A 17,185-nucleotide genomic window follows, 5' to 3' on the forward strand; every position below is an offset into this window, starting at 1 on the left:
TTAATGTGACACCCTGTCAAATCTGGACGTTATATTGCTATTAAGTGCATCATTATGTTATCTTACAAAAATGCTGTAGTACACCTGACAGATATAATAGCTGTTTTTCCCCGCGCCCCACCGAGAAATATATAAAACAAAGGATGCACTGATATAGATCAAAGTTAGTGTCGACTTCTGACAGACAAACAACCTTCGGTCTCCGTCAATGTTCAAGGAGTCTGTTTTATATATAACGGAAACATCTGAGATTTTTCTCATCTATGTGTTCCAGAGCATATTAAATAATTAGGGCTTATTTTTTTTTTTGTTAAAATTATTTCTGATGTACTGCAAATCACTTATTGTGTTGCAAGGTTGTGTGTGGGCAGCACTGCCTCACCTGTCCCGGGACGACTGTAGTGATGACGTTTTACAGACCACCCAGGTGGCTCACTTATGTACGGTATGACCATGCATGTTTTTGATTGAACACAGACGATAGCGAATAAAAACAATTGTTGCATACTGTCGTTTTCAGCTCCTATGGGGGCATCCCTTTTTTTCTGGAAGATTAAATAGAATAGAGCAGCGGTTCCCCAACTTTTTCTGTTCACTGCGCCCTTAGGCCCTCAGCAATGTATTTTCGTCATTGCAAGCTAACACATCGCTGTCATCCGGCAGGAAAACCTCACTTGTTGTTTTGTCCACAAACCATACCGGTGCGAGCAATTATAAGCAAGTTTGGCATAGTAACTTGCGTCCCCCAAAAGGTTTCCTATTCATATGCTCAGCACAGATGACTAAAATGCTTACCTGCCAGATTGAGGTTCTGTTAGGTGGTGTTGGACACAGTTGCATTTCGGTTTGTCCACCTCACTTCTGACCGGCTGTCGCCAGTAACGGTTTTACCTATCACAATGAGCAAACGAGGAAACAAAGGCTGAAGAGTGGAGAAGCGGAAGGTCCCGAGGGGGGAGAAGGTGTAGTGCATGGTGGACAGTGGGGGCACATAAGAGAAAAATGGTGGGGGAGAGATGAGATGGGGAACATTGGGGGAGAGATGAGATGGGGAACATTGGGGGAGAGATGAGATGGGGGAGCAATGGAGACATGGACACACATTGAGAGACTAATACAAAGCAGTGACAGACAGACAGGGGGGGGAAGTAGGTGCTACAATGCCTTTCAAAGTGTCACTATGACACACACACAGCATGGGGGAGAGATGAGATGGGGAACATTGGGGAAGAGGTGGGATGGGAGAGCAATGGAGACATGGACACACATTGAGAGAATAATACAAAGCAGTGACAGACAGACAGGGGGGGAAGGAGGTGCTACAATGCCTTTCAAAGTGTCACTATGACACACACACAGCATGGGGGAGAGAATTGGTGTTAGGGGTGACATGGAAGGTAGGGGGACACCGCTTACAAGCAGGAGACCTCATTCACCCTTTGGAATTAGGCCGGATTATCCAGTGGGACCGGATTACCCTCGGCACCCCAGAGAGTGTGCTGCAGCACTATACGCACAGTCCGGGAACCTCTCTAATTCCCGGATACTCCCATTCATCATGCTGAAGCTCTGCAAAACACATCTGCAACGCACACACACAAAAGCAGGCACTCCATGTACTTAGAGAATAATAATAATAATGATAAATAAAAACTGTTTGCTGTATTACAGAGACAGCCCAGCAATGTCATTGGTAAACCTATCACTCGTATGTGCGTACAGTTGACACCTCTGCAACTACCACGGTTCAGCCAGTAGCCTAGATGCCAAAATCCACGTGAGCAAACTGCAAATAAGTGACCCATAACTAAGGAAGCAATGTAAACTAAACAATATATTAGGTAATGGATGTTTGTTGCAATGTGAACAACTTGAAACTAAAAAGTTAAAATACCATACATATAGTAGTAATGCAAAAAATAAAAATAACTGAATATATGAGATGATACAATACCAACAAGGAACATACAACGTATGATAAAGATAGACGCAAATTGTCAAGAGGGTTGGCGCAGTATACAGGCAGGAGTATAGGATGGATTACATTGTTTTATATACATCAGTTAGGGCCTCATTCTGAGCTGCACGCAATCCGCACGCACTGCCGATGTTCACGTAGTCAAGTGATTATCTGCAACTGCGCCTTAACGGAAAGTTTGGAAAACCCTATACGGCGCATGCGTTACCCCGACTGTACACACAAAGGCGCTATCGTGATCAATTCACACAATATCGCAAAGGTGGCGGAAAAGTGCTGGAAGGCGGCCAGTAGTGTGCGTCAGTGCAAGCGGCTACATTCCCATGCACAGAAGGACATGGTCAGGCGGAGAAACGGCACCTGCCATTGGTCTGGTGCAAGTGTCGATGATGCGACCAATGGTGGCGTATAAGAATGCACCAATCGGTATTATAGCGTGGCTGGACGCTAAAAATGGGCGGCTCAGCTCTTGCACATTCGGCCACATGGATTTACAGAAGGACAGGAGTTTGTAGAACATTTGCAAAATCCGTAGAAGGGCGACCGCCAATACACACTGCTGTGTGCGTTTTGCGTGCAACTCAGAATTGCACCCCTTAGTGTCTATGTGGGTTTTTTTTTTTTAATGGGGATTTTTTGGTGTAATGCCCAGCACTTTTATAGATCTCTGCCCATTATACTCTGAATACTTGGGTGGTAAGGTTGCTGCTCAAGGGGGTCCCAAACAGGTTGAACAGGTCACGACAGCCCAGTTGCCGGATGTTCACATTTTTTATGCTCTCCTCCCAACTCCTGTTACAGACTATAGCCCTGCACTGATCAACTTGGGGCTGGTTTGCTCTATAGCCGTGTTCTCATGGGACCACCTGTTATGATGCAAACCAGCCCATACTGTCTGCTGCTGAGGACTTAGGAAGGGAGGCTTGCTGTTCATTTTGTAACACTTTATTCATTGGTACTGTATTTTCTACAGGTTGTAATTTTGTGTGTAAAGTTTCTTGGAGTGCACCTGGAAATGTTATTCTCCATGAAGGTCCAACATATAGAGGCAACAGAGTCCCATATGAAATTACGAGGCTTATACCCTATCTCTGAGCTGCTGCAAAAATTGAAGCCCTCGCGAGCGCTCTCCCTATCACAATGACACAAATCGCCTTAAATCACGTTGTCAAGCCCCTCTCCCTCCGACTTCACTAGAGTAGTGAGCAGGATGCGGAACGGTGGCCTGCTCTTTTTGGATTCTGTGAGAATGCCCCGAAAATTCTGTGTGTATTCCTTTCCTACAAGGGCCCTCTCTGTGTGATTTACCATGGGCTAATTGACCCCCATCTAAGTGTGACTGCCTGTAACACTTATCGGGTAATTTTTTTTCAGGACCTCAGCAAGCTCCCAAAAAAAAATCCTGATTAATTAACCCATTTTTGCGGATCGAGTGGCGAAAGCACATGGGTCCGTGAACTTATCACGGAATCTATGTGTATTCTCCCAAAAACAGATAATTTTTTCAGGCACGAAAAACCAGACTCTTAATTGAGTCGCCTGAAGATAGAAAATGCAAAAAAAAAATCCCATTTTTCATTTTTTTGGCGCCCAAAAAATGTTCAAGGTTAATTTGAATTCCCCCCTTAGAATGTTATCTCCATGTGAGCCTGGATTTCCTCCGTGTGCTCTGATTTCATCCCACACTCCAAAGACACTGTGGTAGGTTACCGGTAATTGTCTCCTGATTACATTAACCATAATGTGACTGGCAAAGAATATAGATTGCAAAGTCCACTGGGGCAGAGACTGATGATAATTAAATACTCTGCAAACTGCTGTATAATATGTAGACCCTATATAAATAGTGGTTATTAAATTAAATGTAGGACCCACTAAACTTGGAATTGCCTCAAAAATTATCAGTAACCTATATTCAGAGCACTGTTAAATATTTCATCTAGTAACCTATAATCTTTGATTTTTATGCAGCCTTTTTTTTAATCCTAAAAAATTCCTGACCAGCTCCTCTCATCAGCAGATACAAAATCACACACCCTGTAACCATCTTTACACCCTAGCCCATTTCCTTACTGGTCAGTATGGGCGCAGTTGTGCAGGTATAGCTTACACATCGTAAATATAAAAAAAAACGCCATTTACTTTGCAGGGCCAGGTTTTTGCAGATTAGTCAGATATACTTTGATCTTTTTACTTTGCATAAGATTTATTATAGCACCTACTCAATAATGTGATGTTACTGCTGCCATGTGTAAAATGTAATTATAAGTGATCGAGGATCCCAGGAAACGCAGCGTTGTGTCAAGAGTCGTTGTACGTAGAATAAAATAAACCATGCAATGAAATTTGTTATCTGTACGTGGAAAACGCTATCAGTACTTGCCCTCTAGTGGTGCACTGTCTATTTATCAGTTGCTTAGACATGTACATGAAATTTTGCTGTTTGTAATTACTATCAATGTACAGAGAATAAACGATTTCCTTAAACATAAAAAAAAAAATATATATATATAATTTATTTTTTTCAATCCCCAGAACACACGAGCACTTACATACAGCGTATTATATCCAAAAGGCTGGGAACAAAATGTTCTACTAATGGAATGATTACAAGTTCCTAAGTAGTGCGGTAATGAAATGTCGGTTCTAGTGAGGTCAGATTGGTGGTTAAATTAGGAATAAATTAGTGTCTTGCATACATTTTGCTGTTGCATTGTGTCATCACAGGATATTATGATTTTTCCCTCTAAAAATGGAATAGTCGGGCTTTTTCTTTTTTTTGAACGTTAATGACAACTGAGGTGTTTTCCATTTAAAAAAAAAATAAAAAATATATATATATATATATATAGAACAAATGTGATGGCTATGGCGCCAACCAACAACAGTAAATATAGTATTAAAAATAATTTAAACTGTAGTAAACGAATAAAGTGCAAGGTATATAAATAACGAGACGCACTACCTAAAGGTGTCAGCTGAATACCAATAAGAGGGATTGGGGCAAATGCCAAACGAAAATGTGGAAAAAGTGAATGATACAGCGACAGGCGTCACTTAGAAAGTGCACAGTGCAATAAATATATATAAAAAATTAACGCGTTTCATCCAATGGGACTTCATTTGTTTTTTATTTATATTATTGGGCTTGTGCAATACTTACCATTTTCCATTTGCACTTTATTCCAACACTTTTTGTTGAGATTTATGTATCTGTTTTTTAACTCAGTTATCATTTAATATTATTAATATCTTTGCTCCTTCATTTTTTAGATATTAATTTGACATTTAAAGTCATATGTAATATGTGCGTTTTTATTTCATGTATTCATGTTAGTGTGTCCTTTTGAACTTTTGATTACATAATTTTTTATATATATTTATTGCACAGTGCACTTTCTAAGTGACGCCTGTCGCTGTATCATTCACTTTTTCCATATATATATATATATATATATTTTTTTTTTTTTTTTTTTTATTATTATTATTTTTGTTATTTTGTGCAGGTTCTGAGGTCTATCTTGCTGTTTCCGACTATTGAAAGAATGGCTCAGTCACCTCAAGGCAAAGTGATGACTCCGTTGCTGTGCAGTCTGCGGTACATTGTATATATGCCCTGCTATCTGCTCTCCTTCCTGCCCGAAGTCATGAAGACGTCTCTGGTGAAGTTTGCGCTGCGTGGGATCAAATCCGTGGATGAGGCTTGCGTGGTGGCCTCGCTGAACCTTTTCAGGATGGAGTGTGCAGGTGAGTGATGTGTTTACCCCTCACACCTACACACAATAGAGGGCAGCCAGGTAAAATCGATATACATGAGATTACAACAGATACAACCTGCCCACACTGAGACTGTAAGGGGGAGATGTTTCAATCCTTGGAGAGAGATCGAGCGGTGAGGTTGCCAGAAGCAACCGATCAGCTTCTAACTGTCATTTTATATAGCACAGTATTCAAAATGACAGTTAGAAGCTAATTGTTGTTATGGGGAACTTTTCCACTTAATCTCTCTCCAAGACTTGATACAACTCTCCCTAAGTACCTAATCGCTGCCAGTGTTTCTTGGTGAATTATTAGGCAGCATGTTCCTTAATACCGTCTCTGAGATATGACTATTTCATAGTAAAGGTATGGGCTACATATGTTATTGTTTTATCATTATTATTTATTTATATAGCACCACCAATTTACACAGCATTGTACAGAGAATATTAGTCACTCGCATCAGTCCCCGTCCCACTGGAGCTTACCATCTGAACATACAAACTCCACACAGATAGGCTTCTGGTGTGGAATTGAACTCTGCACCACAGTGCTATGATAGAGCAATGTTAACCACTGCGCCACCCTGTTACACAGGATCTTAGGGCCTTATTCAGAGCCGGACGCTATTTGTGCTTGCTCGTTCAGAAAAAGGGGCCGGATATTTAAATTGAGCGACATTTCTGGTCTGTTGACGCCTCTATGTCTGTGCGAGCAAATGAAACATGCGCTCGCTATTTTGTAAAGACGCCCCCTGGCCGCTCGCATCCTACGTCATCTCCGCTATTTATTTGATTAATCGAGTACATCGAAAGGCGTCTGAACTGCTCGCAGAGCTTGTGGTAGGTTTATCCTACCGCAATCATGCGAACAGTTCAGGCTAAGAAACAACCAAGTGACGTGGTCGATGACGCTGCTCTGTTAATTATGCACACCCTTAAAACGCCCGTTTTGACCGTTTGGCACGCCTGCGTTCGGATCTCCACTCCCCGTTTTCAAGCACCTTCCCCTGTTACCACCCACAAACGCCTCATCCTGTCACTCAAATTAGCAGGCACTCGCTATTTTGCGAGCGCTCGATTTCCGACCGCAATGACTGGTTGGCGCATGCGCATTACGACCCATACGCATGCGCAGATGTGCGTACATCACTCGGAGCGAACGAGCGGCCGCTTACGAGCGGCTCTGAATCAGGCCCTTAGTGTACAACAATTCACATAATGCAATTTCTACTTATCAACAGTTGGCAACTATAAGTAAGGCTGTCTCCACAGTGACAGTTGCGCTGTTCATGAGTTACACCTAGATATTGCAGTGCATCACTCTACTATTTTTTTATGATGATTTGGCCACTTGGTGGCACTGTTACATTGGATTGGAGAAGTCTCTTTGGTTTAACTATGAGTTAATAAATAAAAATATAGGTTGTCATTGTTCTTTGTGCCGATGCTCATGGTGTGAACAGTAACATCATTTTATAATGCATCTGACAGGACACCTCCAGAGCCCTTCTTATTGTAGCTTGTCAATTTATCTTATAAAATATTGCACATTTTAACCTCATTTGTGGGGCTGATTCTGAGTAGCCGCTGCGACTGCTATAAAGTCTTATGCAAATGGTAGAAAAGCCCTTCCTCTGGCGTACAAGCGTGCGCCTGAATGTGCAAGGACTGAGATGCCCCCCTTTCTGCCTCTAAAGCTGGCCACACACATAGCGATGTTCTCACGATCAGCCTATGTGTACAATTTCCCTTGAAACTCTCCCCGGCAGCTCTCCACACGATCTGGGCACAATTTGGTGTCCAATCTTCATACGATCTCTCCTGCATCCAGACTTTCACAGTGCATCGCCTCCTAGATTGTCAGATCTGCCCTACTGCACGGCAGATCTGACGATGCGATGTGCGACCAGCGGGGACGAGCATCGCATCGTGATCGTGAGTGGGGACTCACGATTTAACTCTCAATTTGGCCATATTTCACACGATCTGTCGTTCCAATGTGTCGGAATCGTCCAGATCGGGTAAAATATCGCTATGTGTGTGGCCAGCATTAGACTTCATCCACGTGGCTGCAACACTCCCATAACACGCCCATAAGGCGGTCCATCTCTGTGCGTCTAAATAGCCACCTCCCACCCACCGGCCAGGAACGTCCAAAACATTTTCATTACACTTCTGCGGGTGTTCGTCTGTCTAAAATAGCTACTATGTATGAACACAACGGCGATGCATCGGCAACGGAGTGCGATTTAAATGCGCAGTAGCTAAAAAAAAATCGCTCAACGGTGTACGACATCACCAGGTCGTGCGTCTCAGAATCCGACCGAAGGCACAACTTTTTGCACTCGATGGGCAGACTTATTCGCTTGGGTTCCATGGCATCAAAAAACAGCAAAGACGCTGCACAAGCATTTTTCCATGTTCACAAATGAACCTTAGCGCACACGCCCATTTTCCCCGTCACCCCTAAGCATTTTGTATGAAATTGCCTTATGTCTACAAGGAGGACCCTGTAGATTTATTTCACCCTGAGAACATTTGTTGCACCCGTCTGATAAATGTGTGCAGCATTATAAGCGGTTTATACTTGTTAATGAATGCCAGAGCTACAAGTCTACAGAAAGCAGATCTACATTAGCACGGCCAGAAAACCTTTGGACGTTTTTATTGAAATTAATTTCATACTGATACCTTCAGCGAGGCTTCATTTTTCTTCATTTTTATGGAAATGTTCATTAACATGTATTTACATACATCATTATGCACAGGCCTCTCGTATTTCTCTGAATATGGTAATAACGTAGCTGTCAGCATTGTACAATAGTTTCCAGCGACACTCTGATCCGATGTCACACACGAAACGGTCTCTGCTGACCTGGGATCACTGCAGCCCCCGTCATATAATGTCCATGTTATTTACTTTAACATATATGTGTGCATTATACTAGACTTTACATATGGAGATCCAGAACACAGTCGTAAATTGAGCACAACAAGAGGGGGGTTCACTAAAGCGTAACGCAATCCTTAAAAACCTGATCCCATACATTCAAGGGGCCTGATTCACTACAGAATTGCAGTCCTGTGTATACATCGGGAACATCGAGTAACATCGGCCCCTCACGTACAATTACAACAGGTCTGACCTTGCTCAGAAATTGCTAACCTCGTCGCATGCAGCGAGTATACAAGCTGCGTATGCCGTCGCAGTGGCTAATTTATGCACTCCCAGCAAACAGCATTCAAATGGACATGCACGCCTGTGTTTCCCCGACCACTCCCCTGTCACCACCCCTAAACGTACGCACCATCGGCCAATCTGCGTACTTTGTTGCAGTTGCGATTCGTAATGAATCAGGCCCAAGGTCTCTTGGTTTGTAGTTAGCAAATTTGGGCACACACCTTGTTTAGGGGGTCCAAGGGTTTTCAGGACATAGGACCTCATTCATAGTCGGTCGTAAGCGGCCGCTCGGTCGTACGCCTAACGACCGAGAAACTGAAAAGGGTAGCTATCGCACGGCCGGTCGGTCTCAACCAAAGTGACGCCCATACGTGAACAATGCACCTCCTCTAGCTAGTGAGTGATAGCAGCTAGCGATCGAGTCAATCGTTGTCAGTCGCTGTATGTTAATTTTCTTCTGATGGTTGCGGACGCTTGTGTTGTATTGTTCATATGTCATTTAGTTCATGCTGATGTTTTACTGGTAGTGCGTTTGCAAATTAAAAAGAATTTAAACCTGGATTTTGGATTAATAATGTTGTGTTGTTGTTAAATGCATGTTAAAATTAACAAAAACACGCATAGAATAAGCCATCCCCATGAAATGTATTTATTCTTATTATTCGCTAATGCTAGCGCAGCTGAATCAATTACAAGCCAATTAGCAGTGTTATTAGCTTCAACAAACGATTATTATTAGCTGCTAGCATTGTGTGGCTCAAAATAGAAACATCAATCCTAACATCAATAACATTCGATAGTATCGATTGTACTCTGGGGCTTGAGAGAGCACATACCCAACCTCAAGCTGTACGATCAGCCAGGCCTCTAACCTGCTCGCAGAGTGACGTTTTACTACTTCCGGCCTTCTATGTCGGTCGTAGCAGGTAAATTATGTACGCCCCTAAAACGCCCTCAAAACGCTGAGGCACGCCTGCGTTTTCAGACCACCACCCCCGTCAACACCCACAAACGGCCTTTCATGTCAATCAACTCTCGGAAGCCACTTCCTGCTCTTAAGCCGTACGATCTACAGCATTTTGGATCACAAAGCCTCGTACGCACATGCGCACAACTAACTGTGCGCATGCATGGTTTGGAAACATCGGATGCGTACGACCGAGCGGCCGCTTACGACCGACTCTGAATGAGGTCCAGAGACCTTCCAGGTCCATTCAAGGTCTCTCAATTGAGCGATAGAACATGCCTAATGGTAGTTAACAAGATTAGGTAGGGTTTCTCCTCCCTCCCCCTCCCCATTCTTTTGGTTATAGTTTGGGTCTCTGGGGTTTCCATTTCCACACGGGTTAACAATTATCAAATGAGGTTTATTCATGTATTTATATCAAGTATGATACAGAGTTATCAAAGCTTGGAGAGAGATCAAGTACCAACCAATCGGCTTCTGTCACTTTACAGGCTGTGTTTCAAAAATGACCGGAGCTGATTGGCTGGTTCTTTATCGCTCTCCACTTTATCTAATGAAACATTTACATTAGCTTATGATACAGGGACTCATATATAGGTATATATAATTATATTTTGTAAAATAGTTAGGGAAGAATTAGAAAAAAAAATAGTTAGAGACATTGAATATAAAGGGCTTCAGATTTGGTAGCAGTACATGTGTAACGCGAGTCCTTCCTATGTTTGTGCAACAGAAGAAAGCGGACAACGAGGTCTCCCGGCTGGTAAAAAAAAAAAAAAAACCTGCTTAGCGCCATTATTAATGCGAAATGCATTGGACAGAAAGCCATTGCTGAAAACCCTTGCAAACGGATCCCCATTCAAAGATAACAAGAGGTTATGATTTGTATCTTTGAGCCAAATCCATAAAGCACCTCGTATCAATATCGCTAATGTAGACATGCAAAGCTTTATCTGAATCTGGCAAAAGCAGAAAAACCCAGTAGAATCCTTCTTAACCAGTTCCACTGGTTTTAGGACCCTACTGGTTGTTGCTAGATGCCTGTTTATCTTACGCAAAGCCCACCTGGGGGTAAATTTACTAAAGTTCGATTTGGGATTCATTTTTATGAATCTCTTAAATCAACTGAAATCGAATTGAAATTGAACTGCAAAATCCCTTAGCAGATCTCCAATTTATTAATATTCTATTTTGCATTTGATTTTAAAATTAAATTCGATTTTTGTCGATTTTAAGAAGGGATTTGATGTTTGATTTTGCATGCTCATGTACAAATCGAACACCAAATCCCACTCAATAACGTACTTTAAATCTCCAAATGAATAGACCTGCTTCATGTTTTAATTTTTAGCATGAGCAGGTCTGATTGACACAGATGCATGCATACATCAGTGAGATGCATGCATGTATTTTAGTGTAAAAAGCTTGTTAAGTGTAAATTTAAAAAAAAATTGATGTGGGGTCCCCCCCTAAAAGCGCAACCAGCACTGGACTTTTCATAGCCAGTCCTGGTTGTGTAAATACAGGGGGAAAAAATAGTAGGGTTCCTGTGTACTTAGCGCAACCAGCACTAGGCTCTGAGCCGGTTCTGACTCTTGAAATACAGGGGAAAAAATGCGTAGGGTTTCCCTGTAATTTCCATAACCAGCAACTGGCTATTTCTAGCGAGGGGGGGGAGGGTAATGTCACAGCCAGGGAAACCCTATCACCGGGTCCCCTGGCCAAAGCATTACCCCTGACCACTAGTCAGCCCAAGCTGGGGAGTTGGGGACCCCCCAATAAGGCCTAGGCTGAGAACCCGGGGCTATCCCAGGCACCCCTGGGGACCCCCAATAAGGCCTAGGCTGAGAGTCCGGAGCTATCCCCGGCACCCCTGGGTGGTGGGTGCCGAGTTGATTGTGTAAAAGTGTGTAAAAATATAAGTGAAAACATTGTCTTTAACAGTAGAACTGCATGTCCGCCTCTCTCAGCCTATGACCGGCTCCCACCATTGACTTCAATGGTGAGAGCCGCAGGCTAACCTTTAGTAACCTTGCGGTATTCACCATTGACTTCGGTTGACTTCAATGGTGCATGACAGCCCCGGGCTATCAGCCTAGGCCTGGGGTGCCCTGGAGAGGGGGACCCCTTTATTGGGGAGTCCCCAACTCCCCAGGGATCCTCGACCTGGGCTTACTAGCAGTCAAGGGTAATGCTATGGCCGGGAAACCCGGTGATATGGTTTCCCTTGCTGTGGCATTACTCCCCACTAGAAATAGCCAAGTGTTGGTTATGGAAATTACAGGGGAACCCTACGCATTTTTCCCCTGTATTTCCAGGACCGGCTCCGACCCTTGTGCTGATTGCGCTAAGTACAAGGGAACCAGGGCTGGCTATGAAAAGTCTGGGGCTGGTTGTGCTTTTAGGGGGGGGACCCCACGTCAATTTTTTTTTAAATTAACACTTAACAAGCTTTTTACACTAAGGTACATGCATGCATCTCACTGATGAATGCATGCATCTGTGTCAAGTAGAACTGCTCATGTTAAAATCGAAATCATGAAGCACTTCTATTAATTTGGGGATTTGAAGTTCGATTTTGAGTTCGCTTTACATTCTATTTGCAAATCGATTGTTAGTAAATGAAGGGATCCTATATACGTCTATGGGAAAACATCGATGTTTTGCAAATATTCGATTTGGAATTAAAATAATTTTTCTGTTTGATTTGACATTCGATTCGGGCTAAATCTCCTATAAAAAAAGGAATCAAAATCTAATTGAAAATCGAACAGAATCCAAAATCGAACTTTAGTAGATAAACCCCCTGGTCAGGGGGCACTAGCATCAAGAGGAGAGGACTGATACAGGAGTGCAATAGGTCTTTTTACACTTGTTTGGTTCTCATCCAGTTTTTGTGATGGGGACAGTTTGAGGTTCCAACTGGAAAAGTGCAGTTGTCCTTGATTGAATAGCAGTAAGCTGTTGGGGATGAGCTCCTCGCAGAAGGTTATGGAAAAGTAAACTCGTCCAGGCCAGGAGCTTCTATATCTAGTCTAGTTCAAACCTATCAGAAAGAGTGAATGGAGTCTACTGACAGTTGAATTCCATCTGCGTCATCCTTCAAATTGTATAATTGAGCAGAATTTTTAGCAAAGTGATTTGGGGCTATGGCGTGTTTGGCGATATCAGCAGGTTTAACAATTTTGTCGCCTGGCTGTGTTGTTATCAGTTTGATCCTAATTTAAGTTTGGGGCACTCTGAGCTCCCATTAGTTTATTAAAAGGGGTAAACAAATCGGGGAGTGTTAGTGTTTCATTACACATTATAGGAAAAATGTGACTTCAGCATTTATTAACATTATTTAACTATTCTCTATTGGGAATCAGTATGAATGATCAAATCCCGACGCCGGCAGACCGACAGCAGTGAAAATCCCGACAGGGGATTTAGGTAAGTATAACTAACCCTACTCCCCCCTAACCCTCCCTTAGGGGTGCCTAACCCTAACCTCCTCCCCTAGTGCCTAAACCTAACCTCCCCATCCCCGCGGCCTAAACCTAAGTCTCTCGGGGGGTGCCTAACCCTAACCTCCCCCGGGGGTGCCTAACCCTAACACTCCCCTCCCATAGCCTAACCCTCCCGGCGGGGTGCCTAACCCTAAGTCCCCCCACCTCCCTCTGGAGCCCCTAACCTAAACTCCCCCTGCGCGGCTTACGTTCGTTCGGTATGCCGGGCGTCTGGCTCCCGGCGTAGGTATAATGACAGGCATCAGGATTTCGACGCCTGTCATTAGTACCCCGTCGGGATTTGACAGTCGGGAAGCCGGCGGTCGGCATTTCGACCATCGGCTTCCTTACTGCATCGCCTCTATTATGTATACACTTCATTATATTATATGCAAATCACCTACTGTGACTTTGCACTTATTATTAACACATCTGGCCTGATTTGGAGGTGAATGCAGTGTCGTAGTTTGCGCAGTTGAGCACAACTTTTGCTACTGCGCAGGCGCAAAAAGTCAGAGAAACGTGTACGGTGCATGCGTACTACTGAACATACACAGAGATCCCTGTTGCGTACAATCACTTTCATTTAAGAATGTGACCGAAAGCCATGGGCATTACTGGAGAGTGGCCTGAAGTGAACGCAATAAAAGGCCGTCTCATGGGCGTGTTATCGGAGTCAAGGGCGTGTCGGTGAACGCAGCTGCGTTCTCAAATGTAATTGTCCTTGGTCCTCGCAATGGTGCGCTGATAATGGAGTCTTTGAGTACAAAGGCAGAGATTTCCATTGTCTAGGGACGTTGAAAGTGGACGTCTCATGGCTTGCAGTCTCCGGTTCTCGGAATTGCTAGGTGGGAAGGCAGAGACTAGTATTTGCAAATTATAGCAGCTCTGATAAGTCCTGGGTGATGCAGACAGATCATATTTTTAAAGTAGATTTTTATTTTTCACTGTCTGAGGTTCTTCTTTCTCATATTTGGACTACAGTGGATGTTGAGAGAGGATTTTATTTTGCACTGAGAGCCTGATATAGAGTGATGTCAGTAGGGCCACCCACAAACGGCAGGTGTTCCTAAGGTAACGCCTGCGTTTGTGCAGCCACCCCCCCCTTCCCGCCTACAAAACGGGGCGAGCTGTCAATCAACATCGACAGCCGCCCTAACTTGTAGTGAGCGAAGGAGCTGCCGTCACTCGCTGGTGCTCGCGCACGCCGGAAGCAGCGCATGTGCAGTGGGGGGGCATCGACCCGCTTGCGAGTGCTGTGCGCTCGCGAGCGGATCTGAATCAGGCCCTTAGTAGAGTGCTAAAGAAGAAATTTGTGGAGTCTTTAAATTAAAGTTCTAATTTTACAGTAATGTAATATAAGCGCCCTGGGGGATATCTCAGACATATCTGTAACCATGGAAGCAGCCATTGCATGGCACAGCTTGTGCCCATGGTTATACAGTGAGGAGGGGGGGGGGACCTTCACCGCACATGCACCACTTGTGCTTTCTCTTAAGAGCAGATAGGGCCATTGGGGTTGCCCAGTATTGCCCGGGTGCCACGGCCACTTTACCCACTGCTCTGACGATGGTTCATCCTCTGCTTTCACCCTTTGACTTTCAGAAATTTTAGGCAGTCAAGACCACACTGATAACCGTTTGCTGCTGTTCCATTTTAATTTTTTTGTTTTACAAAAATTTAGCAAAATTTTTGTTTGGGCCGGCATTTTTTGTCCTTCTAGTTAATTTACTGGCTGCTGAAATAACGCACAGTAAACACCTTACAAAAACATATTTTAAATGCATCTTTGTAAGTGTGCAGAAGCCTGTAAAAAAAAAAACATATTTGAAAGCAATAGAATAAGCCTAAACTGCAAAATACAGGAGGCGGAAAGAACTTCAAACACTATTGATAGGAGAGGATGGTTAACCAAGTAAAAATAAAAGAATCATAACATCCCTATAGCTCAGGTGCTGCCTGAAATGATTCAGGTTCATGTAAGGGCAGTATGTGTTATCTAAAATTTTACTTTTTTTAAAAACATAGTGTGACAGAATTAGATGTGTGTAACCTGTTTGGAAAAACACTGTAATCCAAAGTGAGTCACGGACACCTGCAGAATGTTGTCCTAGGGTACAAGAAAAAAACTTCACATCCACCCGAGTCGTTAGTTATTTCTCATCCAAGGCTTTGCACTGCGACCATCCTGTTGTCATTAAATAAATCCCTGAATCGCTTGCCTGTACTATCTCCTAAGTGTTACATTTTTTTCCGACTCAACTTCCGTAATTTTAACTAGACATGTTTCTTAGGCTATTAAAGAGCGTTTGGTCTCTGCAAGAGGTCTACGAGTGTTAGTAGACGATCTTTCTTCTCTTCCTGGGGTTTGTTTATTATCCGATTCTAGTGACGAGCTGAGGGATGGGGAGCAGCGCCAAAAAATTCTCTCAGACAACCTCCTAAATTCTGGTGGGCAAATACTCCTGCGAGCCGCAGGCCAAACAACATGTCAAAAAATGACACAGTGCTGGGCAAGCCTGTGCGTACGGTGCAGCTCGATTTAAGTACAGGGTACACAGTTAATGTAAGTGTTACAAATATTGATATAGCTGTAAGACCGTGGCTGGCTCTCATAGGTGGAAAAAAAATACATCTTTAACCATTTGGTGCAATATTGAGCGATGTTTCGCAGTAGAGGAATATTTATATTTTAAAAGTTGAATTGCTACTGCCATTTATTTTTACGATTGTTTTTTTTTACAAAAAATAATTGACTGGGCTGCCAGTATGTATTCAAGAAACAGGCTCCTCCCACAGTTGTCATGGACATATCTTTTATAGTGGGATGCACAATGATCAGTGAACACTATACTTGACAACTTTTATGACTTCTCGATCCCGAAGGTAAAGTCCAGGTGACAAGAGCAGGGAGCGTCTTGATGTGATCACATCACAACAATGCGGCGGGGCCATGATGATTCCTCCCCTCCCCCCACGCTTTACTAGGGAGGTGTGTGAGGGATCCGGCTGTCCTGGGAGTACAGGAGAGCCCCCAGAAATTTAAGAGGCTGTACCAGCAATAGGGCCGGTGCAGATTTCGGTGGTGAGGCCAATGGTGGCATCTAAAGATGCACCAGGTGGAATTACAGCATCTATAGATTATCAAAGTGGGCATCTCTGTCCTTGCACATTCATACTCACTGCATACTTGCCGACATTCTGCCTGCTGCCCCCTTCGGGGGGGGTGGGGGGCGACGGGTGTGGAAAGACATGATGCTGCATGGGGGTGGAGTGGGAGGCGTCACCACGCGTTTGCATCACCGTGGCCCCGCCCCCGCTACACAATGCCGAGATTACAGACATTGCGTCATGCCCCCCCCTGCCCCTGTGATGGGGGGGATGCGGGGATATGCGGGTGGGTGGTGGGCACCCGAGAGGCTTGCCAACTATTCCAGGTAGCAGCATTTGTATAAAGCCGCAGATGGGCGACTGCCAAAAGACGCGGACGCGTATGCATCCTCCTTTGAATCAGACCCAGTGGGTGGGCATGGGGATCACAGACAGTTTAGTGATGCAAAAGGACTTGAATGTTGCATCAGATCCGAACTAATTTCATCCTATACTTATCAGAAAGCATTTTGCATCTAACAGCCATATTCCATTAGAGGCGAAAAGCCGTAATCAGCGAAAAAGTTTCTTTTATTGACGCTTTTCGCCTGGTCGGAACTTATCTCCAAATTCAATTCCAGACGGATTTCATTTACGCGGAAACTCAATGCCATGTAATAGGTGAAAAAGATTTGCTTAAGAATAGCAGATGAAAAGTGA

At 43.8% G+C, this 17,185-nt stretch overlaps 1 protein-coding gene across 1 annotated transcript in view; it reads left to right on the top strand.

The window, feature by feature from the left end:
* LDAH (lipid droplet associated hydrolase) overlaps positions 1-17,185 on the top strand; it is a 248,684-nt gene that overhangs the window by 170,303 nt on the left and 61,196 nt on the right. Inside the window, exon 5 of the mRNA XM_088480275.1 lies at positions 5,485-5,725. Within this exon, the coding sequence (XP_088336401.1) occupies positions 5,485-5,725 (241 nt within the window). The remainder of the gene's footprint in view (positions 1-5,484; positions 5,726-17,185) is intronic.

The sequence above is a fragment of the Taudactylus pleione genome, unplaced genomic scaffold (assembly GCF_031769625.1).
Source record: "Taudactylus pleione unplaced genomic scaffold, aTauple2 ptg000252l, whole genome shotgun sequence".
Classification (NCBI taxonomy): domain Eukaryota; kingdom Metazoa; phylum Chordata; class Amphibia; order Anura; family Myobatrachidae; genus Taudactylus; species Taudactylus pleione.